Source organism: Thamnophis elegans, chromosome 8 (genome assembly GCF_009769535.1).
Source record: "Thamnophis elegans isolate rThaEle1 chromosome 8, rThaEle1.pri, whole genome shotgun sequence".
Taxonomy (NCBI): domain Eukaryota; kingdom Metazoa; phylum Chordata; class Lepidosauria; order Squamata; family Colubridae; genus Thamnophis; species Thamnophis elegans.
In genome coordinates, this window is record NC_045548.1 from 13,642,400 (window position 1) to 13,667,603 (window position 25,204).

The 25,204-nt window shown below is 39.4% G+C and overlaps 1 protein-coding gene across 3 annotated transcripts in view; it reads right to left on the reverse strand.

The window, feature by feature from the left end:
• Positions 1-25,204, reverse strand: part of GPLD1 (glycosylphosphatidylinositol specific phospholipase D1) — a 38,744-nt gene continuing 13,540 nt past the window's right edge. For all 3 annotated transcript variants that reach the window (XM_032222568.1, XM_032222569.1, XM_032222570.1), the window contains 18 exons: positions 24,552-24,659; positions 22,986-23,013; positions 22,757-22,896; positions 22,269-22,334; positions 20,809-20,929; positions 18,369-18,496; positions 16,092-16,278; positions 14,851-14,961; positions 13,485-13,559; positions 12,850-13,006; positions 11,308-11,449; positions 7,025-7,127; positions 6,073-6,166; positions 4,655-4,831; positions 2,707-2,867; positions 2,092-2,118; positions 1,215-1,265; positions 1-469 (listed from right to left, as the gene is read on the reverse strand). In XM_032222568.1, the coding sequence (XP_032078459.1) occupies positions 392-469; positions 1,215-1,265; positions 2,092-2,118; positions 2,707-2,867; positions 4,655-4,831; positions 6,073-6,166; positions 7,025-7,127; positions 11,308-11,449; positions 12,850-13,006; positions 13,485-13,559; positions 14,851-14,961; positions 16,092-16,278; positions 18,369-18,496; positions 20,809-20,929; positions 22,269-22,334; positions 22,757-22,896; positions 22,986-23,013; positions 24,552-24,659 (1,954 nt within the window). In that variant the 3' untranslated portion in view covers positions 1-391. The remainder of the gene's footprint in view (positions 470-1,214; positions 1,266-2,091; positions 2,119-2,706; positions 2,868-4,654; positions 4,832-6,072; positions 6,167-7,024; positions 7,128-11,307; positions 11,450-12,849; positions 13,007-13,484; positions 13,560-14,850; positions 14,962-16,091; positions 16,279-18,368; positions 18,497-20,808; positions 20,930-22,268; positions 22,335-22,756; positions 22,897-22,985; positions 23,014-24,551; positions 24,660-25,204) is intronic.

The window sequence follows — 25,204 nt, forward strand, 5'->3', positions numbered from 1 at the left end:
TAAAGAGAAAATCTATTTTATTGATGCTGGTTTTGTATAATTCACATTTACAATTCTTCTTGGCTTTGTTCTCCAATATATTAAATCCAAGTCTGTTGGAATTTTTTTTTTAAAAAAAAAAAAGTAAGACTATTTCTGATATCATGCAACTGTTAAATAGCTAGTGGCCAAAAGCTACAAAAGATTTAGAAAAACTTTTCCTCATTATTCCATGAACATCTTTAAAAAATACACTAATTTTAAGAGGCATGATTAACTTCTTAAAGGTTTAGTATTGTTCTTATACTAAGTCAGGAGCAGCTTTGTTATGCTGTTATGCTTTCAGGAATTACTGGTGCACAAAACTCGGGGTTACTTCATTGAAGAGATTCTTTGAAAAACAGAATGATAATCAGAAAGTGTAAATAAAAAGCCTTCCACTAAGTCGGGCTTCAGTTGAACTTCTTTCAGCAGCTACGACAACATCACTCTGTCAAGGCAGAAAACAGCTATTAATAACTGCATCCTAGGGGGAAAAGTGTATCCTGAAATTTTTGTGACAGGGTTATTTTGTCAACTGGAAAATGACAGCCTGAATTTTCAGCTGACATGGCCTTCATCTAGGAATTGGGGAAATTATACTTTCCACACATCCACACTAAATGAGTTGAAGAGCCAGTTTGGTTTAGTGCAGTGTTTCTCAACCTTGGCAACTTGAAGATGGCAACTTGGCAACTTGAAGCGGATGCTGGCTGGGGAATTCTGGGAGTTGAAGTCCGGACATCTTCAAGTTGCCAAGGTTGAGAAACACTGGTCCAGTGATTAAGGCAGTGGACTAGAGTTCTAGTCCTGCCTCAGGCATAAAGCCAGCTGAATGATTTTGGGCCAATCTGTCTAAGAGTTAGGAAATGGGTAATGGCGAACCATTTCTAAAAAACCTTGCCAAGAAAACTGCAGGGATTTGTCCAGGCAGTCATCCAAGAGTCAGACACCATTGAATTGAAAACAAAACAAAAGTTTAATGGAAAGCTACCATTAAATGCTAAATGATCGGGGTGGGGGTGGGGGGGAGGATGTAACAAGCATGGAGTTTTCCACAAATGATTTTGTTTTTCTCTGAGTTAAAAGTCAATTTCAGTATGTTTTTTATAATAGTAGCAATAAACAGCAAATGATTTACAATCTGGGCTTGTTTTCCATTGTGAGGAAAAACCAGTACTACTTGTTTTAATTACCTTTTCTCCACTTTTTATTGTAAGAAGAGCACTCCCAAATCTTGATTTTTGCTGCAATGAGAATATATAGCCATCAATGACATACTCTGTAATTAAGCTGTTCACTGCTACTCCGGCCAAATTGCTACAACAGCAGTGCTGGAATACAATATCTATTGTGCAAACAGCTTCAGGTGACCAAATGGATAAAGATACATGTTACAGCACTGAGGTTGGCATCACATACAATGAAAATGTTAAACTAATTTTTAAAACCACCAGAAAGTAAATCTCTCCTCTGGCAAGGCTCTTTCTCTTGACAATCTGCTAGGTAGATTAAAATTCATGACTTATTGGGCTGTTGGCTGTGCCTGGCTTCAATTCTCCAAAAGCCATTGTCCTCAATCGAAATAAGATGAAAATGGGAAGCCATAAGTAATTTGAAATGTCATTCTAAACATTTTTGCTTAGCCAAATGATTGAGATCAATTCAATAACAGGAACAAGCTCTAAACTTACTAAAAACTGTAGCTGGCAAAAGTATCCAAATTTAATTACTAGATATTATGCTAATTATGGCTGATTAAATACATTAATTAGTAAGTGTGTTAAATATGGCCTCAATGTTACATATCCATACTGTTTGAAAACCTTTCTCTACTTGTGATAATTTCATGCTTGAGTCTGGTTGAGTGAAAAAGGGAGGATTATTTTCCTGGTTCTAATGGATTATTAGTATGATGTTAGATTAGAAACAGCAAGACATTTATTATAACTTGAAGCTAAAGAAATTGGGTGTTTTAATATTTTAATCAATTGACAGTTTAATAGTTAAAGATTCCTTAGTGTTCGTGTTAAATTAAAGCAATAATCACGACAAAACATTGTATTACCATACCTCTGGAGAAATTATAACATACTGTGCCTGGGAAAGGAAAAAAGAGAAAAGAATGAAAGGCTGTATTTTAATGGTACAATAATCAATTACAAGTATTTCTAAAGGGTTTCTGAGTTTATCATACTACAGAAATTCATTTCAGTGTAGAAATATAAAAAATAGAAAATTATTCCGTATAATGGTACTTACCTGCTGAGCAGGAGCAATACACAATCATACAATTTTTGCTACACATGCATATGTTTTAATTAATTTGTGTCCTTGTGTGGAAAAAAGTTAACTATTTAGATGTTTTGCTTTAGTGAGGAATTTTTTCCACCTTTTTTGAAATCTTATTTTTGTTAGGTGTTGTTTTGTGTTCTTTTTAGGTAACTTAATATCGCTTTTTTTCCTTCAGCTTCACAACATATGTAACTAGGTATGTTTTTGAAATGATTCAGTTTTATTATAAAGCAGTAATATGGTTACACTATTATATTGCTGCTTAGTTTTATATAATATTAAATTTAACTTTTAAAAGGAATTTAAATTGTAATATTTTGACATTTAAATAAAAATATAATTTAAAATTAGTTTTCTTTAAACTGTTTTAAGTGCAATCAGCAAACAACTTACTCGCTCTTCAGGACAAGGGGAAATCCATGATTTGCAGTGGTCTGTCACATGACCTGAAGTGGTCTGGTTCCCACTGTATATATAAATATATCCAATTTGTTCTCCAAACAATCCACCCATACTTTTTTGGTTTCGAAGAGGCGATGACACAAACATTTCATCTGTCAACATGCATGGCAAAAGAGTTACACTATAAATATGACCAAAATTACACATGTAGTCCTCAATCTGCAACCACAATTGGGACCAGAACCTCGGTCATTGAGCAAAATGGTCAAGCAAGATGCCCACATGACTTCTTGTGGGGTTGTCCTAGAGCAGTGGTTGTCAAAACAACGGCTCGTGAACCACATGCAGCTCTTTGGCCCCTTGAGTATGGCGCTCCTCTCGGAGGGCAGCTTCTGTAGAAGCCTGGGTGAGTGAGAACAGGTTCCCGCCATTACGATGTTCCCGAGGCTATAATTGTACAGGCTGTGCATGCGCCTATGTTTTCCGCAGCGTGGAGCCTCAACGAGGCTCTGCGCGGCCGGTGATGACTCAGGAGCCCATCCCCAGGAGGCGGGGTCCTCCTCGCATTCCTCATCTTCCCGGGTGCATTCCGGAGTCATTGCTGGCCGCGCAGTTTCAAAAATTGAAACCCACCACTGACAAAATACCACATGCGGATTTCTCAATTTACCATGTGGTAAATTGAGAAGTCGTCTTATTGATGAGAACCTGGAATCGTGCCTAAAATTAAAAACAACAACATACAAACCTGACTTACCCAAACTTTCCAAGGAGATGCAAGGTCATTGTTCACATTAGTGTTTGTCAGTCATTGTCATGATTTAATTTTATGGATATTGTAAGGTAAATTGTAAGAAATTTAATTTTATCAATAAATAATATCATTATTAAGTATGATATCAAGTTTTATTCAATGCACCTATAGTTTAACTAAGACTTAAAACTTTAAGTAAAGTTTATTAAGTTAATTTTAGAGAACGTTGTGGAGTGAAAAAAGATGTAGTGTCGAGGATTGAGAAAGGTATGCTGAGATGGTTTGGACATATAGAGAGGATGAATGAAAGGAGACAGATGAAACAAGTATACAAGACAATTGTGGATGGAAGACTTGGAAGAGGTCGACCTCAGCAAACATAGCTCAATCAGATTGAGGAGGTTTTAAACAAAAGCCAGTTTAGGAATACCCTAATTAATTTAATAACAATGTACCTACCTATATAGTTTAAGTTTAAAAAATTTGGCTCTCAAAAGAAATTTCAATCGTACTGTTGATATTTGGCTCTGTTGACTAATGAGTTTGCCAACCACTGTCCTAGAGCAACCCACTCTGTCTGAACATATTGGGCAGGAAGAAGCAACTGGAAATAAGCTTCTTCTTAGATAACTCAGACCTTTGTGGCGTAAAATAATCCAATTAGCTATTATTGCAGCTCACAAGATTGGAAGCAGCCAAGAAGTCAAGTGGTTTCTTGAGGCATACAACCTACCTTTTTCACTACCAGAGTTACCATTCATTCCCTCAAAGAGGGCAATACACCACATAGATGACTTTGATAGCCCAGAAGGAGTTAGAATTTAGCCAACTGGTGGCCAGGCTGGTAGATTGGACGGTTTTATTTATTCACTTCTTTGAGTGTTACAAAGTTGAATTCAGTTCAGATAACCTCATAAGACTGCATTGGGCAACTCACTTGAATTTGTCTTGAATTTACTGTATATAAATGATGGCCATAACTTTTGCTTTTTTTGACCTGTCTTGGACATCCCTACATTATTTCTCCTGGAGTGAGCCAGGAAGGCAGGTCTCAAATTGCTGCTGGAAAAGTTTACTTCCCTGGGAGAAAAAGGGTGTGTGTGTGTGTGGAATGCTGGATTCACCTTCAGTAGAATTTACTGTGCAATCTTTTTGATGTTTCACAATAAAAAATTGTAACTATACCAAGTCCATCATTGTTCAGATCCCGTAAGTACACCTCTTCTCCAAAGCGTGAAAATCTCCTATCCCCATTGAATGTGCTGAGTAAGGAAGGCTTGCCATTTCCCATCAAGTCATATATCAAAGCACTTCCTGCTTGCTGCAGCGGTGAAGATATAAATGAAATCCTGGAGACGCTTCCTAAAGGAAACCAATTAAGGTGAACAGAATTATGGTTGTTATAAAAATAAGTGTCAAGAAAGCATTGTCGAGTTAAGAATCCACATTTAAATGCAGGAAACATTGGCTCTGTTGAATCTATGTGAAATAATGATCAAGTAGTTTATCAACAAAGACCTGCTTTTGGAATAATCATGAGCAGAGCTCCCAGTCTTAATGGATACTATATTTTAATTTCAGCCAGGAGATACTATTTCAGCTAAGAGTTTGTACTAAATGGTTGCATAACTCCAAATCACAAACTCAAAAAGCTGAAATGAACAGAATATTGGAGAAAAGAGATGCAAGTTATGAGTTAGTTGGACCGTTGCTCTAATGTTATTAAGCATGGCTCAGTCTCTAGACCTTTACCTCCAGGAAAACAGGGAAGACACGGCAAAATGTAAAAGCACGAGTTGAGAAGGGAAAAATGAAATCAGCAATAGGGGAGTATAAGACTAACACAGTGGGAAACCCCTATATTGAATATATTACTGCATTCATCTTCTGCAATAAGCATTGGAAAGTATTTCAGAGTGTCCTCATCTTTGATTTGGAATCCTTTACAGATTAAAATTAAGGTATTTTCCTTTTCAAATAGTAATGCCCTTGTAGCCAACGTTTTTATTTACAGCAAAACTTAAAATGGCTAGACTGAGGAACTGAGAAACATCCCAGAAGAACTATTTAATAATACTTTCAACAGATTTGCATGGATGCTGTCACGAGAAGGTGATTCGGCTAGAAGGCATCTTCACATTCCCTCAGAAATAGACAATCCAACTTTTTTAGAAATAATTTCTGAAATCACATGTCTGAAAATCGAGATCTACTTCCTGATATAAAAGACTTAAATAATCCAAAATGGGTCCCATAAAAAATCTAAACCAATTATTTGTGCAATATTATGTAAAGTTGTAGAAGTCTAAGGACTCAAATGAACCAGCATGTCTGGGAACTAACACTGGCAAAGTATCCCAGCTTCAATTTCCCAACATATAAACAACATACATCACAACAGGTCTGAATCATTGCATATAAACAATGCATGTATATTAAAAGTTGAATGGATTTTAATTAACTTTCTCTGAATATGACTAAATTTAGATTCAGTATCGTGATTCTTTGCTTCCTGGAATTTCTTTATCATCTGTCTTATTTTTTTATTTCATTACTGAAATAAAAATGCTGCCAAGTCGTGTTCCAAGTTCAGAATTGCATACCTTGTGTTGGTGCACCAACTATCAGTACTTGCTTGGAAATTCCTTCTATGGAAAGGAAACCGGTTGCCAAAGCTGAACCAAATTTTCCATTTTCCTGCATGTTTATAATATGAATGTTTATAAATATATATAGTTAGTCTCATGAAATCAAATATTCTCTTGTTCTTGTTTTTTCAATTATTTCAAAAGTCACCACAGGGGTGGGCTTGCCCGGGTTCAGGAGAACCCAGAGTTAATGTAATGGCTGGTTCAGAGAACCTCCAAATCCCACCCTTGGCTGGCCTCGCCCACCCTGTCCAACCCTTCCCACCCCACCCCGCTCCTCTCAGGAGTCTCCTTGCGGCCCATTTTGGATGCGAGGTAAGTGCAGGGCCCATGCAAAGGCTCGGGGAAGGGGGAAAATGGGCCTCCCAGAAATTATGGAAGGCTGGAAACGGGCCTGTTAGTTTTCACCCACCCAGAGGCTCGAGGAAAGCCTCCAGAGCCTGGGGAAGGTGAAAACAGCTCCCCCAGCATGGTGCAGGAGGCCAACAAGGCCACACCCACCAGGGATGGGTTGCTGCCTGCATTACTGCTGGTTCGGTGCATGCACAATTTTGTGTGTGCGTGTTCCGTGCATTTGCGCATTTGCACATAAATTGGTCTGTGCATACACAAAATGTTAAAAATGAAAAGAAATTAAATTTGTGCAATGAAAATTGTTCTACGCATGCACAGAACTGAAAAAAAAAACAATGGTGGCTCCTATGGCACCACCCAGAGAAACGATTTGGGGGTATGGCAAGCCAGGGTCGCTGCTTATTCCAGCAACCTAGGCCACCAAACCACTACCAGTTCGACCATACCGGTCCAAACCAATAGGAACCCACCATTGACACCCACCTAGCAATCAGGTAGAGAACCCATTGCTGAAATTTTTGAAGCCCACCCCTGAGTCACCACAAAGACTTACATCGTCCCCACTTAAAGTGAACCAGCTTTTTGTGTTTGGTGGGGTATAGCCATATACTGTTCCAACAGCTTGCTTGTTGCGTTCAGAGAAATAGCACCCTAAGCTAGAATACAAAATAGTTATAGTAAAAAAAAAACATGGAAACCTGTTCTGACCCCCCTCCTTGCTCATTCAGAAACGACAGCCACACACAGCTTGTAAAGGAATGTCTTTATCACTCCTGGCTTTCGCTGGCTGCAAGCCCAAAATAAACAGATAAATTCTCTGGCAAAAAGTTAAACAGCAAATGCAAAAACAAACTCTCACAGCAAACCAGGTTTACATAAAGCAAATCACTTATCCAAGTGCTTCTTTGAATCATGAACACGAACTAGAACAGGAACGGAACTAAACTAACGAACAAACGAATGACGTTGACTTCTGCAACTAAGGCGTGGCACCATCAGTCTTTTATCCACAAGAGGAGATCCTTAACGAGCCCTAGCTGCTTGTTCTGTGAGTATCCTGAAACCATTCACAGGAGATTTCTGTGTCAGTCTGATAGTAGCTCCAAAGGCTCCTACCGAGCCACAACAGAAATCAATTAGGATGAACACTGAACAATACCGAGAAAAAAATAGTAGTTGCTAGACATACTGTAGAATCATCATCATCAATATCAGTTTCATTTCAGAATCTCAGTTTTTTGCCACTCTGCTATTCATCTCAACTTGTCAAGTTAATATGACCAGTGATCCCCAAATATATAGACTATGACTCCCATTATCCTCCAGATTATTGTTCATTTTCTTGTGATTGAAGTGCCACTTTTAATTGTCTTGTTTCTTCCAAAGGCAGATAGATTTATAAATGCATCTATAACTCTCTGGGGAGGTTTTTTTTCCAGATGTGACAGATTGACAGATGTATCTTTTCTGGACTGGGAGCTCATTATAGTTACTTATGCCTTAGTATCTCACACGTGGACTGTTGCAATATGGTGTACATGGCTCTGCCGTTAAAGATCATTTGAAAGCTGTAGCTGATCCAGAATGCAGAAGTGAAGGCAGTTATGGATGTATCTCATTGTCCCCACATAATGCCTCCATTGCTTGAACTATCTGCGTAGTGTTTATCAGTAAGCTTCCAGGTGCAATTGAAGGTGTTAGCTGTGGCTTATAAAATCTTTCATGGCATGAAGTCTAGCCATCAAGACTTACCTCTCTCCCATGGACAGAGCGGCCATGCTGCAGTTTCAATCTTTAAAACAGTGTCATCAACGCAAAACAGGGACCTAATCGACATTCCTTGTCTGTTACAGTGCCTGCCTTTGTAATAATATTTTCCCTTCCCTGTGGATTTGAAGAGCCCCAATCCTCCTGCCCTTTAAACAAGCTTTGAAGAGTAAGGCTGCCCTTGAAGAGTATTCGGAGACTTCAGCTTGTCCAGAATGCAGCCACGCAAGCGATTATGGGTGCACCTTGGTACACCCACGTTACACCTATCCCCCGTGAGCTGCACTTGCTGCCTATTGGGCTCCGGACACGCTTCAAGGTGCTAGTCGTTACTTTTAAAGCCCTGCATGGTATCGGACCCGGGTACTTGAGAGACCGCCTCCTGCCAATTACCTCCCTAAGACCTATCAGATCCCGCAGATTAGGCCTCCTCCGAATTCCATCTGCCAGCCAGTGTTGGCTGGCAACTCCCCTCCTTCTCTGTGGCAGCTCCGGCCCTCTGGAACGATCTCCCCATTGAGATCCGGACCCTCACCACCCTTCCGGCTTTCCGCAAAGCCACAAAGACCTGGTTGTTCCGACAGGCCTGGGGCCGATGAATTTTCAGCCCCACTTGAAGTTGCGACTGTAGTTGTATTTTAATTTGTTTGTCTTTTATTTTCTTATTTGTATCCCCTTCCCCCTTTGGTTGTTAGCCGACCTGAGTCTCTCGGGAATAGGGCGGCATACAAATTGAATAAACTACAACTAACTACTACTGCTTTAAAGATCTTATTTATTTCAAGTGTTTTCAATCTTTTCAGTGTTTCTCAACCTTAGCATTTTTCAGATGTGTGGACTTCAACTCCAGAATTCTCTAGGCCAGTGGTCTCCAACCTTGGCAACTTTAAGACTTGTGGACTTCAACTCCCAGAGTTGACGTCCACATGTCTTAAAGTTGCCAAGGTTGGAGACCACTGCTCTAGGCAACTCCCCAGTATGTTGAAATACATATGTACATCTGAAAGTTGCCACGGTTGAGAAACATTGCTTTCTGTTAAGAGAGTATGCACCTTGTGAGAGGGTTTTGTTAATGTGATGGTTACATTTGCCCGCAGGTGACTGCTTTCTTTTATCTGTTTTATTGCATAATTTAAAACTTGTACAGTACTCTACTTTAAAGTTGTTAAAAGCAAGACAGGTTATAAAGTTGACAGACAAATAAAGCAAACTCACTTTCAAATAAATACAAGATTTAGGCTTGGTCTCTACTTGTAACAAGGAAATGACTCATAGCCTTGATCCTAAACAAGCTGCATATACTTTTTAAATGATGAACATTTTATTTTGGAAGAAAAATAGTTACTGAACAATTTTAAGAGAAACAGTGCTTTCAATCAGGGGTGGGTACCAGCCAACACTACTGCTGGTTCGCTCATGTGTGCACTTAATGCACACTGTGCGCACATGCTCAATGCAATTAAAATTATTCTGTGCATGTACAGAACCAAAAAAACAAGATGGCGGCACCTATGGCGCCACCCGGAGAACCAATGTGGGGGAATGGCAGGGCTGGGTCGCTGACGGTTCCAGCGACCCAGGCTGCCAAACCACTACCGGTTCAGCCAAACAGGTACAAACCAGTAGGAATCCACCACTGCTTTGAATCAGATGAATGGATTATTTATCCAGTATTAAAAACTGCAGGCAGCTGATTATATAGCAATAGCACTAGAGTTATATACCACTTCATAGTGCTTTACAGCACTCTCTAAGCAGTTTACAGGATCAGCATATTTACCCCAAGAATCTGGGTTCTCCTTTTACTGACTTCAGAGCTGATCAGGATTGAACTGCTGGCAGTGAGCAGAATCAGCCAGCAATACTGCATTCTAACCACTGTGCCATTACGGCTCTTACTATCTACCAGCTAATACAGGATTATTATATGCGCTCTACAATACAATCAGTTGTAAAACCTAGTTATAGACATTGCTTCAGGCTTTATGTGGTTAATCTTGGTTTAAATCAAAGGTGGACCATTTTCCTCTTCTAAGACCTTTATTTAGTGTTTGAATGGTACACCAGGAAAATATTCCTAAAAGTCATGTGCAGAGCCAGGGTAAAATTGACACTGGCTTTATTTTATATATGTTTATATTTAATGAAAATATGATTATTTTCCAAACATGCAATAAATAATGTTCCCCTTCTGACACATTACTATAATTTGAGGTCATTATTTGAAATTTCTAGGAACTGTAGCTAAGGCATATAAGCTGATTCAGCTGCAGAAAACAAGGTGGTACTTGGAAAATGACTATTATTAAAACATCAGAGTTTTTATGTGTAACAGATCAACTTTTAGAGAAAACTGTTGATTTGCTGCAGTGGTGGGTTCCGGATCCCGGCATGCTGCAATGAGGCCCGGCATCCACCATGTGCACGCGGCAGCACACGCACAGCGCGTGCATGCATACTTACTGCCTGCAATGCTCCAGCTGCTGGGTGGAGTGTCACGCAGGCGCCATACGCTCCGTGCGCATGCGTGAAAGCTCTGATCGGCTCAAATAAGGTAAAGAGAGCGGGTGGGCCCTCCGGAGCACCATACCGGAATGGTACCTGGTGCTCCCAGCAGGCACCGATACGCCCGTACAGGGCAGGGGTGGGTTTCAACCGGTTCGCGGCGGTCCCTGCGAACCGGTTGGTCGGCGAACCCGGAAGTAAGTAACTTCTGGGAACGGCGAAGGGCCCACCCGCCCGCCCGCGGTCCTTACCCGGTTTTGACGAGTTCTGCGCTTCCACGCATGCGCAGGACGCATACAGCGCCTGCGCGATCCTCCAGGAGCAGCTGGAGCATCGCACAGATGCTAGTATGCATGCGTGCGTGCACGAGGACGCCGCCGGCCCCATTCCAACCGAACCGGTTGGAACGGGGCGAGAAACCCACCCCTGGTACAGGGGCATACTGGTCGTATCCCACCACTGATCTACTGCATGCATTTGTGGTGAGGAAGCACAGAAGATAGGTTGTGAAGAAAGCCTAGAAGACAATCACACACATAAGTATTTAGAAATAAATGCATATACCTTGTACAATTTCTCCCAAAAGGACTTCCAATAAGCAGCAAGGTTTTATTTAGGAGCTGGACACTGCTGAGTGATGAGCCAAACCAACCATAATCTGCTTCTCCTTTTACCATCCAGTCAGCATTTGATACAAGGAGCAGGCCTGACAAATAAGGAGAAAACTTGTTCTGCTGATCAGAAAGTTTTGTTTTTGAAACAGATTACATACAAGAAGCATTGTGTTGTTCAATCCTACTGTGTAGCGTGAACCATTACTTTATATACCTGTAGATAAATACAGAGAGGAGGATTTCCCACCAGAATGGATACAGTCCTTGATTTACAACCACAATTGACCCCAAAATTTCTGTTCCTAAGTAACACATTTGTTAAGTGAGTTTTGCTGCATTTTATCACCTTTCTTGTCCCAGTTGTTAAGTGGATTGCTGCAGTTGTTAAGTTAGTGACAGTGTTGTTAAGTGACTCTGGCTTGTCAGACGGTCACAAAAGGTGATCGCATGACCCCGGGACTCTGCAGCTATCATAAATATAAACCAGTTTCCAAGCATCTGAATGTTGATAATGTGACCATCAGAATGCTACAATGGTTGGATGAAAGTCACTTTTTTCAGTGTGGTCCGTAAACAAATGGCTATAGATTGAGGACTACCTGTACCAGGATTCGCTGCCCTATTGGTGGGTGGGCATGGCCATGGTGGGTGTGGCCTAGTTGGCATCCTGCACCATGGGGGGCGTTTTTCACCCTCTCCGGGCTCCAGAGGTTTTCCTTGAGCCTCCAGGAAGGAGAAAATGGCTTCCCCCAGGCTATGAGACCCTCCAGAGGCCGGAAAAAGGCCCCATTTCCAGACTTCCAGAACTTCCAGTAGGTCCATTTTTCACCTTTTCCGAGCCCTGTACTTACTTGGCATGATGAATGGGCTGTATGGAGACTCCTGGAAGAGTTGGGGTGGGAGGCGGGACGGGGTAGGGTGGGCAGGGCCAGTTAGGGGTGGCATTTGGGGGTTTGCCAAACTCCCCACACGTACCTTTTTCAGCTGTTTCAGAGATGATTTCAACTCTACTTCTCCCTGCCCTGCCCTGCCCTCCCCTCTTGAAAAGCCAGAGCTCTGTCAGACTGAGCTAGTTGCTCCCAGAGAACTCTAAAAAGCCTCTAAAAATGCCCTCTACAGGAGGCGAGAGAATATGTGCCTCATTTGCATAAGGAATTCTTTGCTTGTTAACCCTTGCTTAACTCTTAAAAGGCGAAAAATTCCTTATGCAAAAGAGGCCCCTAGTTCACTGGCCTCCTCCTAGTTAATACTGAGAGCAGACACCAAGCCACTGTGACTTGAAATCTGGTAGCAACTACCCTGGCTTTAATTATTTTAAGAAAATTGTTTAAAATCCTTTCCTTTCCCTGAGGAGACTGGTGAGGCCCCGCCTCCCTTGCCTCCAGTGACTGCCCTGATCTAGACGTATTATTCTGACAACGTTTCAGCAAGAATTTGGAAATACCAATGTAGGATACTTAAGGAAAGAAAAACATTTCCCAAACAAACTTACTTTGCCCATTTCTGTAAGAGGAAGAATAAAAAGAAGCCACAAATCCTCTTTGTATTCCATCAGCAGGTGCATATGGGGAACCAAGCACTAGGTCATTATCTCCATTGCTGTCAACATCAGCTGTCAGCAGGGACCCGCCTAGATTACAATATATTTCCTGTAAAAGTAACAGAATAAAGGAGTGGGAAGGTGCCCTTGGAGGTCTTCTAGTCCATCCCCCTCGTCAAGCAGGAGACCCTACAACTTTTCAGACAACTGGTTGCCCAATCTCTTCTTAAAAACCTCCATTGATGAAGCACCCACAATTGTCAATAATTTGATTTCCAGATCTTTTTTAAAAAACCATGCAATTCAATTGCTGGAATACAGCTTCTTCAGTAAAATGTATTTATAGAATAGGTACACACACACACACACACACACACACACACACACACACTGTTAAAAATTTATCCATTAAAGAAGAATGTACACTACATACATTGATTGTGCTTAAAGGAAGGACACATATCAATTACTTCATCCCGAATAAAAATTGTGCTGAATTTCCAGGAAATTAATTTTCAAGATGCTTGTGACCAAAAGATGGATTTAAATCCGGATTCCATGCTTTGCCTTTTCATCAGCAAACTTACTTGACAAATTATGGTAATATTTGGAAGACTGTGGAAACCGCCTCCTCTGTTGCCAAGAAATATGTATACAGAACCCTAAATGAGAAAATATAATGTTTTAATAAATGATATATCCAAATTAAAGCTTTAGATTTTAAAGTATTACAATGGCAGAGGTTTTTTTTATTCTTTTCATTTTCACATTAAAATGCATTTCTAATAATTAGGTGAATTAAAGCATAATACAAAATCAAAATGCAGCAAATCACATAAAGGGATTGGACTATAAAAACCACCCAAACCTTTGTAATACAGATTAACCTAATAAATTCATAAAATAGGGTCAATATAAAATACAGCTAGTCCTCATTTAGTAACCAAAATTGGGACCAGAAATTTGATTTTTAAGTGAAGCAGTTGCTGAGAGAAACTATAATTACTTATGATCTTATTTCAGATTTGCTTACAGACCTGAAAAATTACTTATTTTTTTACAGACTGAATGATTTTTTATTTTATTTTATTTATTTTCTGTCCATCTCACTATGCAAATGCAAGGATTGGTCATAAGGTTTTCTTTTTCTTCACCGTTATAACTGTGAATGGTCACTAAACAAGGCAGCTGCTAAGTGAGAACTACATGTTGATGAATTCTAAGATGGTCAATACATTATTCCCATCATTTTTTTTTAATTTCAGGCAATCAAAATAGCAAGGCAGCATTAAATGCATCCTAATTAGCAAACTTACTATTATTTTTATAACTCACCTATATTTATACAACCGAAAGCAGCCTGCATAATGCTCCCTCCTTCTAGTTCCTCACAATAAAACTCTGAGAAGCGGGTGGGATTGAAATAAAAGGACTGGCTTGAGATCACCCAGTTGCCTTTTATGCCTAAGGGAAGCCTGGAACTCACAGTCTCCTGCTTTCTAGGGCTACTACACCAAACGAACTATATTTCATGTTAGCACTAGCTGATAATCCGGCGTTGCCTGGGTATTTAGTTATAGGTGGGAAATGTCTGGACCAAATGTAATGTCTGGTTGTACAGTACAAGCCATTTTAAGGCACAACAGGCTGTATCTTAACAGAACAACCCCCGCCCCCGGGCTGTTGGGGTATCTTACCCCTACAGTATTTTTTTTCCAGAGAGTAAGTCATCTGTGTACCAAGTTTGATTGAAATTGCTGAAGGCATTCCAGAGTTATGCTGGAACACACACACACACAGACACACAGAGGGGGAGAGGGAGGGAGAGGGGGAGGGAGGAAGAGAGAGGGAGAGGGAGGGAGAGGGGGAGGGAGGGACGGAGGGAGGGACGGAGGGAGGGAGAGAGAAAGAGAAAGAGAAAGAGAGAGAGAGAGATATTTTACAGTTTCCTACCCTGTAACTAAGCTCCTGGGCTCCTAGTGATGGGGCTCCTACTGCAAGATCCAATATTCCATCCACATTGAAGTCCAGAATTGCTATGGCTGAACCAAATCTTCCTGAAGGCTAGATAGAAGGCAGACAGGCATATTCATCACACAGATATAATATACAGGCATTTATATGCATGCAGGTGTGCACACCCACACACATTTCATGAGCCCAAAGCTATTTTAATAAGAAGACATATTCAGATAATACACACATTTGGGTAGTGTTCTTTTTTCAATGCAATTTCAGTAATAACAAGTTATGACGAGTTATTCTTTAACTCATTAAGTAGGGAGCATTAAGAGCTAAATGGATTTGATTGATGCTGTATTGAACTCAGTGTCATCTGTTAATTTTTGTTTCTTGTATAAGTCCTTTTATTCCTTATTACAAATTTAATTTAAAACACCAGTGAACTCTGTTCACAATTACCAGAAGAACAACAGCTCTATTGTTTGCCAGCTGTACAGAATTTATTTAAGCTGTCAATCCTTATGAGCATTTCCTAGCATTTGTATTCCTTTAGTTTTTCTCTTCATTTCATTTCTATGAAATGGTTTATAAATTTAAAAATATTGCCTGAACAAGCCGTGTAAAAGACAAAAACAATGAGCAAGGGTAGTATCCTTTGTGAGCCTGGTGTAAGGCTCCCAATTATTTGATTTTGGTAGCAATTAATATACAGCCTTCCTCAACCTTGTGCCCTACAGATGGAGCATACAGAGGTCACAGTGGCTGGAAAATCTGATTGCTGTAGTTTCTACACATCTAAAAGGAAAGGCTTAGACAATAGTCCGTTCCGACTCTATGGAACGAACTGCCCCCAGATATCCGGACCCTACCCACTCTCATGGCCTTCTGAAAGGCTATTACGACCTGGCTATTCCGGCAGGCCCCGGGCTGTTGATTTCATGACTGAGGTCCAGCCCCGATTAGACTGGGTGTATGTTGTGGCTTATTTTTTAATCTATGTTTCTTTGTTTTTAACTTTTCTATTTTTTAAATGTATTTGTTGTAAGCCGCCCGGAGTCCTTCGGAATTGGGCGGCCTATAAATTCATTAAATCTAATCTAATCTAGTCTAGTTTCAGTTAGTTACAAGAGAAGCCACATTAATGCAATTACTGAAGAAAATAATAACGGAACTAGTGATCCAAAATAAAACCAAAATATATTTAATTGTCCACATTCGACTTGTTTTGCTACCTTAGTGCCTTCTAGTATTTCATCTGCTTCTTGATCAAGGTCCAGGTTGGAATGAGGCAAACCTGATTTGTTACCATAAACAATATAGACACGTCCCAACTGAATGTGTCCAAGCCGGCTGTAACCTGGTGCTCCAACCACCAGGTCATCATATCCATCCTGATTTAGGTCAGCTGAAGTCATAGCCCTGCATATGAAAGAAGATGGTGCCAATCAGTGGTGGGTTGCCATTTTGTTTTACTACCGGCACAACACTTCTGCGCATGCACAGAAGCATCCAGGCAGGTGGGCGGAGCCTCCCGTTGTCGCCACTACCGGTTTGCCCAATCCAGGCCGGACCGGGATCAACCCACCTCTGGTGCCAATGTCCATTTGTATGACATTTCCTGTGCAGATTTCAAAAATAATTGGATAGTTTTTAGTTATAGATATAATTCCATAGAAGTCCTGAAGAGAAATCAGGCAGCCCAATTTAAACCCAGAAATGCCAACATACTTCAAACACCTTTCTTGATAATTGCCCAGCAGCCTATTACGTTACCAGATTTCACCTCTATCTCATTTTCTATTTGCTTTTTTTAATGTTACTTTTGGGGAGGGGGGGAATGGAACAACACAAATATATCAAGGAAGCCCTCAGAATTTGTAGCTACCCTAACTGAGCCTTCCTCAAATCCACAAAAAGTTTCAATAATAGCACTTTCCCAAGAGATAGAAAAGAAGATAACAACAAATGGAGCAATATTGTCATTCCATATGTTGCAGGAATATCAGAAAAGCTCAGGAGGATTTTCAACAAACACAACACACAACTGTTTAAACCCAGGAATACATTATCATATAAGCTTTTCCCCCATCCCCCTAAGGGCAAAACACCCAGGCATAAAAAGAGCAATGTTGTATATGCAGTGACAAATGTGTAGGCCTGGGGAAATAAAACATCCCCTTCAAAAATGCATGGCATAACTCAAGAGAACCAACTCATTAGGACAGGATTCAACAATCCATCTGTATCTGAAAGACAAGGATCATTCTTCTGAAGAGAGCAAAGTTCACATTCTGGACAGAGAGGACCAGTGGTTTGAAAGATGAGTCAAAGATGCTATTTATATTAAAACTGAATAGCTCTTCCTCAACACGGGGGGAGGGGGCGCTATGGCGCCATTTATCTCCTGTTTACAACACAGTCCTTTCAACAGTCCCAAGAAAGTTCCATACTCATTTGCACTCTGAGGATACAGGTAAACCCCCAAGTGGCCTCAACAACTCTCAGCAAGGTAACAACCAACCAACTGCAAAGAATATAAATCCTTCCATTCGCCATCCAGTTAGCTAGAACTGAAGAAACTTCTTGGATGAGAAGTGAAATATTTTCAAAGGAAAATCCAGTTGCCTTTTGAGAGGAGGGCGGGAAGTTTGAGAGTTTCCATCAGTGACGTGCGGTGAGATTTATGGCTGGTGAGGCAGTCCTCTCCCCCAACACTCCACTGACTAGAGCACTTTCTTTCGCCCACCTGTGCTCGCGGCAGCCCGCCTGAGCTCTGCCACGAGCACAAGTGGGCGAAAGAAAGTCTCTTTTGCCCGCCTGTGCTGGCAGGCTGCCGTAAGCACAGGCGGGCGAAAGAAAGTGGGGTGTCGCAGGAGAGGAGAGAATGCCTGAGCATTGCATTTATTAAAGAAAAAAGAAAAAAACGAAATTTGAAGGAAAAGAGGGAGCGTGGGGTGGGGGGCATCAGAAACGGAGAAAGAGAGGAGGAAGAGTGAGCGCGATGCTGCAGCTTTAAACAGAATGACGGAGTTGAAGCCTCTAAAAAATGCGCCCTCTACTATGAGGCAGGAGAACTGCATGCCTCAACTACCTCGGGATTTTTTAGGCTTTTAACCCTCGCTTAACTCTGCTCGAGCGCCTAAAAAGTCAGACTAGATGAGGCATGCAGTTCTCCTGCCTCATAGTAGAGGGCGCCTTTTTAGAGGCTTTTTTAAACAGGCAGTCATTCACGGTGTGGCAGCAGCTAGCTAGCCTAACCTCAGCACTCGCCTTTTCCCGTTTACATTTTTTTTTCCTTTTCATGATTGACAGTGGTGAGGCTGTGCCTCCCCTTCCTCCCCTGACTGGCATAGATATTCATTCACTAACATTCTGGCAAGTTTATTCCTAAACCAGTAAAGCAAACATTATAGAGATAGTAAAAGTATTCCGGATAATGCAAGTTCATTTAAACAATACATATTTATATAGATAAAGCAGCAGAAACAAAGGAATAAATCAGCACTCACGATCCGAGTTTTGCATATGGCGTTTTCAGAAAATATGACGCACTGGGCTTGGTGATGTATTTTGATGAGTGTCGCTGTGGGACTCCCAGCACGTTCATCAAACTCCCTGTTATATCCCTATTTTGGAACTGAAGATAATTCTGGTAAATAATATGTGACCAAAAACTATTTACTGGATCCTGGAGTAGCAATTTATATTAGATGTAAATGTCCATTTCTCATTTTCCAGAGACATTATTGCAATGAAGAAGCCTGGCATGATATCAGCACAGCTATGGCTGTATTAGAGTTCTGGTTTCACTATACAGAAGATATCAATGCAACACATGGTACTTGTGTTTCTTGAATTGTTTGCTAACTAAAAAGGTTTTCCTGGGGGGAACAAAACTTTTTTTAAATCTGCTGTCCACTTTGCCAATTAAGTACCAGCATAGTGCTCATTCACATTGTAGATAATGGTACACTACTGAGGCTGATATACAATGAGGGTAAGAAAAATGAAAAAAAGAGAAGAAGGGGAAGTGAGTCTTTTTGGCGCCAATTTCCCCAGCACCAGAAAGACTTGCTTCTCCCTCCGCCTCCATCCTGCCCCCATCACTAAACTATTCACTGACTTTTCACTAAACGTAGCTTGTCTGGGCAGCAATGGGAAATCACCACTTTTGTACTGGAGCAACAAATTACAGGCTGAGTCTGCCTTCACGGTGGATCAGGGCAGACTGAATATGTCCATTCCTCTCCTCAAGAAATACCAAGTAGGCCATATTTTGAGTAAAACACTGTTTAGAGCCATGATGGCGAACCTATGACACGCGTGACAGAGTTGGCACACAGAGCCGTCACTGCTGGCACGCGTGCCACCGCCCCAGGTCAGATCTCTGTGGTGTTTCTTTCGTGAGCTTCTGTTTCCCTGCATACGACGAAACAGAAGGTCATGAAAGAAAATGATCTTATCTCTTGCCATGCTGCCAGTGTTGGGATGCCCTGCCTCTTATCGACCATCTGGTCTTTGGGGCTCTGCTGTGCATGCGCGCATGTCCATGTGTGTGTTTCCTCATGTCCGCATGTGTGCACATGCGCACATGTCCATGCACACACTTCTTTCAGTTGGGGCATGCACGCACGCACGCGCAGTTTGGGCACTCTGTGTCTAAAAGGTTCGCTATCACTGGCTTAGAGTATACGCCTACTAATGGAAGACAACGTGGCTCTAATCTACTGATTATTAGGAATATAATCTAACGGTTGGGTTGGCAATATATAAATCATGTAACAATGCTATATTTGTTTTTTTTTTAAACCATTCTGTAAAATGTGATTAGCTGCTGTTTTCCTCAATCGGCCATAAGAGGGAGCCAGAATGACTGTTAGCTCTCTGTTTTGTTAGATGCTGGGCTGATCTGATCTGGGTGTTTTGGAAGCTGGCTATTAGAAAGTGCCGTGAGCTATTGTAAGTTTTGCAACTGTATGATTATGGACCATGTTATTTGGATTATCCCTTAACTGAAAGACATTGATGACTGACTGCCTTATTCGTGTATAACTTGACTCTGATACCTCTATTTCCATGAAAGTAAAAGCCTATTTAAACTGTAGTGTCTCTGTATGCTGGTTTGTGTGTTCTCCAACACAACTCTCACAACACTTCTCTGAACGTACTCGCTCTCCCAACGGGGAGTTTACCTAACAATTAGACCTCATCAGATTCCCAGTTTCATTTTGTAGCAAATAGAATTGCTGGGAAAACAACTGAAAAACTGGTGAGGATTACACAAAGCTACCAATTCTCTCAGCAAGGAGAAACTACTTCCCTTTCTGCATGGCTCCTTTCTCTTTTCCCCATCATCAACTTGGTTAGAGTGCAGTACTGCAGCCACTTCAGCTGACTGTTATCTGCAGTTCAGCGGTTCTAATCTCACCGGCTCAAGGTTGACTCAGCCTTCCATCCTTCCGAGGTGGGTGAAATGAGGACCCAGACTGTGGGGGCGATATGCTGACTCTGTAAACCGCTTAGAGAGGGCTGAAAGCCCTATGAAGCGGTATATAAGTCTAACTATTGCTATTTCTCTCCCTCTTCTGAATCCATCCAGCAAATCTTGCCCAACTATACTCAAAGCTGCAGTTTTAGTGAGAATAAATTCTATATTTACATAAGAATAAAATTTACAAGAAGATTAAAGCCAAGGCCATTCTGCATGTATGCCAAGGCCACACGTACATGCAAATGTGGAAGGGGTTTGATCATCCTGCTGCAACCAACACTGTCTATTTTGACCTCCCTTGCACATACCACTGAGCTGGGATATTACTGAAGGAATAATATTTAAAAGAATTAAAGAAACAAAAGATGCCCAATCCTGAGAATCTCCAGCACTTAATATCTAAATTGCAATCATGTATTTGATTCTTGTCATTCATGTTTAGACTCAAAAGACATTACCATTGTCCAATTGGGAACTTTCAAATAAACTCCTCTTTCTGTATAACTGATATTCTTTTCAACTGATTTGGCCACTCCCGAAGCTATTTTCCTTTGGTGTTGAGTTCTGGATTCTTTAAACCTATTGAAATAAGATACAATAAGTAGAAAGTTTCTGTATGGGAAGATAAAAATGGGATAAGTGTGGAGCTGGCTAAAATTCACATTGCAGACAGCAAAAATATACAAATGAATAAAAAAAAATTAAATATTTTAGTTACAAAATAACAAAAGATTTTCCTGTTTTTCTGAATCGAAACTGTGATTGCTCTTAAATAATTCTGAGCGAAATTTGTATTTAATTTAAATGCTCATTCCCTTGTTGTCTATGCCGTTCTTCACACTGGAGACCTTAGTGTTTTAATATGTTTTTTTAAAATGACAATTCTTCATTATAAAGTTTATATCAGCCCTTTATTTAAACCATTTAAGTCAACAAGAGTGAATTGGGCGGCCATATTAATTTTCTTAATAAAATAATAAGAAATTGAAGCTCTTTACTTTGCATAAATTGCCTCTTGTAGCCAAAATTGCTGTCTGTGGAATCATTGGCATCAATATTAGTTTAATGCAAATGTTAATGGAATTATGTATTTATGTTTATTAACGCATTACTGACATTTTTTGTATTACTAATATTATGAATAATTGTAAATCACCTAGTGATCATTTTGGGCTGAGGTGATGGATAAATTACATAAATAAAATAATATCTCAACAACATTTCTTTTCTGCTTTGCACTTCTAAGATCACTTTAAATTCAAGACAGAAAAATAGAATAATTTGAATTGAAACAATGAAACAGGATTGGCATAAATATATCATATATTCCCAAAGAGCAACTTCATTGCAATAGGGATGTTTTGAAAGTAGTTCCAAAAATGAACAAAGTGTTATTGGGTTTTGCATAGCTATGAGTATTTCCAGGGGTGGGATTCAAATAATTTAACAATTGGTTCTTTGCCCTAATGACCAGTTGGGGGGGGGGGGGCTCGGTGGTCATGTGACTAGGTGGGCGTGGCCAACTCAATGTTACTCATGTCCATGGGCGCTTCACTTTAGCTATAACAATGTAATAAGGGTTAACCGGAGAGGCAGTTTCTGTAAGCAGGGCAATAAAGATTAGGCTAGAAACAACACCAGAATGTTTCCTTCCTGCCTTCATTACAGGATTAACCCTGTAAAGTGGGAAAAAAACAAAATAAGATTTCTTCCAATAACCGGTTCTCCGAACTGCTTAGAAAGTTAACAATTGGTTCTCCCAAATAGGAGCAAACCGTCTGAATCCCACTGGGTATTTCTCTCTGTTGCTAAGTCATGACCAGAAAATAAAACTACATTATTTTCCACATTAAAGAATAATATAAATCTTAGAGTTAATTCAGCCCACTAGTTAAATTAGACTAATTAATATACTCACATCGAAAAGTTTCTCTGTTTATCTTCACACCTTATGAACAAAGGATTCTCAGGAATAAAGCAGCCACTGAAGAAAACATTAATAGATGCATTGTATTTAACCTGTTTCAGTTTTTAGCATATCCACAATTCCCCTTACGTGCTCCTTATTTAGTAACTGCTTCATTTAGTGACCATTCAGTTACAACAGTGATGATGAAGTAACTTTACAACCAATCCATGCATTTATGACCTTCACAGATCTGTAAAGCATGGGAAAGCTGAAGTATTTTTCAGCTTATTAATAATACTCTACAAGTTAACATTAAAGATAAATCCTAACAAGCAGCAATGAAATATACATTCTATACTGTCCACATTTTGAATCACAATTTGGTTGACTCAAGCTTTTGAGGAAAAATTCATTTATCCATATAGAAAAAAATGTATGTTTTTTTTTCTAGGAATGATCCTAGAAATCTAGGAATGAATTGTTAACAAATACCTCACCTAGTCCCATAATTTAACATCCAACTGGTTAACTGAAAAATATTATTCGATGAGAATGCCATATCATCTACTCCGCCAAGGAAATAGTCATAGAACTTGTCCACTAGAAATGGAGACTTATTGGCATAGATGGGGTAAAGCTGTGAAGAATAAGATGCAATTTAATTAGTAAGTTGGCTATTTCAACATTCAATTCCAACGAATTTCTTTTTTAGAAAAATATATTTACCTTGGCAGCAGCGATGATCTCGGCATAGCTATGGAAGCAAGTATTTATAATTTACTATCATTATAGAACTTTTCAATGCATAAAAATAATGCTGCTTGAAGACCAAATTTTGTATATTGCCTTTAACAATACTAAAAAGACACAATGGATATTTTGAAACTCATAGAATTCACATATCATTTAAATGACTGCTGGTAACATTTTTTATTAGGAATATAATGAGCCAATTCCAATTAAAGTGTTCTGAATGAAGTACAGATCATTGTGAGATAAATTACAAGTTTCAAACTCTTATTTTTCCTGCCCCCTTTCTTCTCCTTCTTTTCCTTTCCTTGTTCTGATTAGCCACAATTTAGTACAGTGTTATGCCTATACACTGAAAAAGCATAGTAAACATTAATTATAGTTTATTGAAGTTAGTGCATTATAAATGTTTAGTATGAAAGCAATGATTCTAGCAAATGTTGGAATACGTTATCATCCTGACATTGATTTCAAAGTTACACTGTGAATGTCTCTTAAAATGAAGATATTTATATAAACATAATCTGCCCTATTTAACAGGATCAATACACATGGCAACTTTAAAGAAATATAGTGTATGGTGGCTATCATATACAGTATATATATTGTATGTATATTGTTTGTTTTGACTTCGGCCAATAATCATAGTTGTCTGGTATGATTATTTTAAAGATTAAATAACCAGCAAAAATATTGAAACATTAAAAGCAATAAAATACCTTAATAAGTAGCCAAAGAAATAAATAATAAAAAGATACAATAGCCATTGTCCTAAGATAATGTATGTTCTTAAAATGAAACAAAAAATCAAATCAAACTATAAATTGAAAAGATTAGGATTGATGTGTATATTGAGATAGATCACTGTATTTTACTACGAAAGACATTCCTCTTTTGCTTCTAGCCACTTTACTTTATATGTATATTTTTTATTTCAACACCATTAATCCCCAACTTTTGACCATTTATTTAATGAAAATATAATGACGTTGAAAAGTCCTCAAAGTTATGGCTTCGTCAACTCTCATGGTCACAGGATCACAATTTGGGTGCTTGCCAACCAGCTCACACTTACAATGCTTGCAGTGTCCCGGGTTCATGTGATTGTGATTTGCAACCATCTGGCTTCCAACAAGCAAAGACAATGGAGGATGTTGAATTCGACTGATTGCCTGATTGACTTAATAACTGCATGTTTCACTTAACAATTGCAGTAAACACAATCATAAAACAGAGTCTGGTCATGTGATAACTCGCTTAATGACTACATAGTTTAGCAAAATTCTAGTCCCCATTGTGGTTATTAAACTGAAGACTCCTGTACATCCTTTATAGCCCTACTTAAGCTCTTAGATGTATTTTATCAGATAAATAATCATCCTACTAGTCCATTTCCCAAAATATAAAAATATCCCCTCAATAAAGCTTCCCTTTTTTTACACCTGATCTTGTCCAACTTTCACTATATACCAGACAACCCATCACTAATTAACAAACTCTCCTCATTTGTTTTAAAACATGTTAACTTTGACTTTGACTTACAGATCAAGAAGTTGCAGATATGTGCAGTCAACAATAGCATTTTCAGTTATCACCTCCTTTCCATAATAATCCTCATAGATTGACAGTAAATCTTTAACAGGTACATACCTAAAAGTATTAATATCAGAATTTTGATTGAGGCCAACAAAATGCACAGACATAATAAATTATCTAAACCAATTCTTTCTTTCCTCTTCGAGAAAAATATTGGAAATATTATAGAAATGGAACACTAATCAAACAATACATCAGCAATATACAATTGGTAGCATGATGCTGCTTGCATATATTGTAGAGCACAGGTTTTGTATTCCAAAAAAATCTTAAGTTCAATTCTTTTTAATTCTCTAGGAATTTAAGCTTCTGGAGGAATAGAAATCTAGCTAACAAATATAAATGAAAAAGAACTAACATAAGCAATACCCTGCTATATAATACAATATTCAGAGTTACAGTATACCAGGAACTTAAACCGCACATCACAATGCCCAATTTATTAGCCTTGTTTTCTCTTAGTATGATCTGATCTTAGACCATCCAAATTCTTCCCCTTCTCTCCATTTTTTTTAATAGAAACATTTAGCAACCTATGATTACAGCTTCAAAGATTAATAAAAGTAAAACTGGATCAAAATAAGCAATTGGCAAATAGT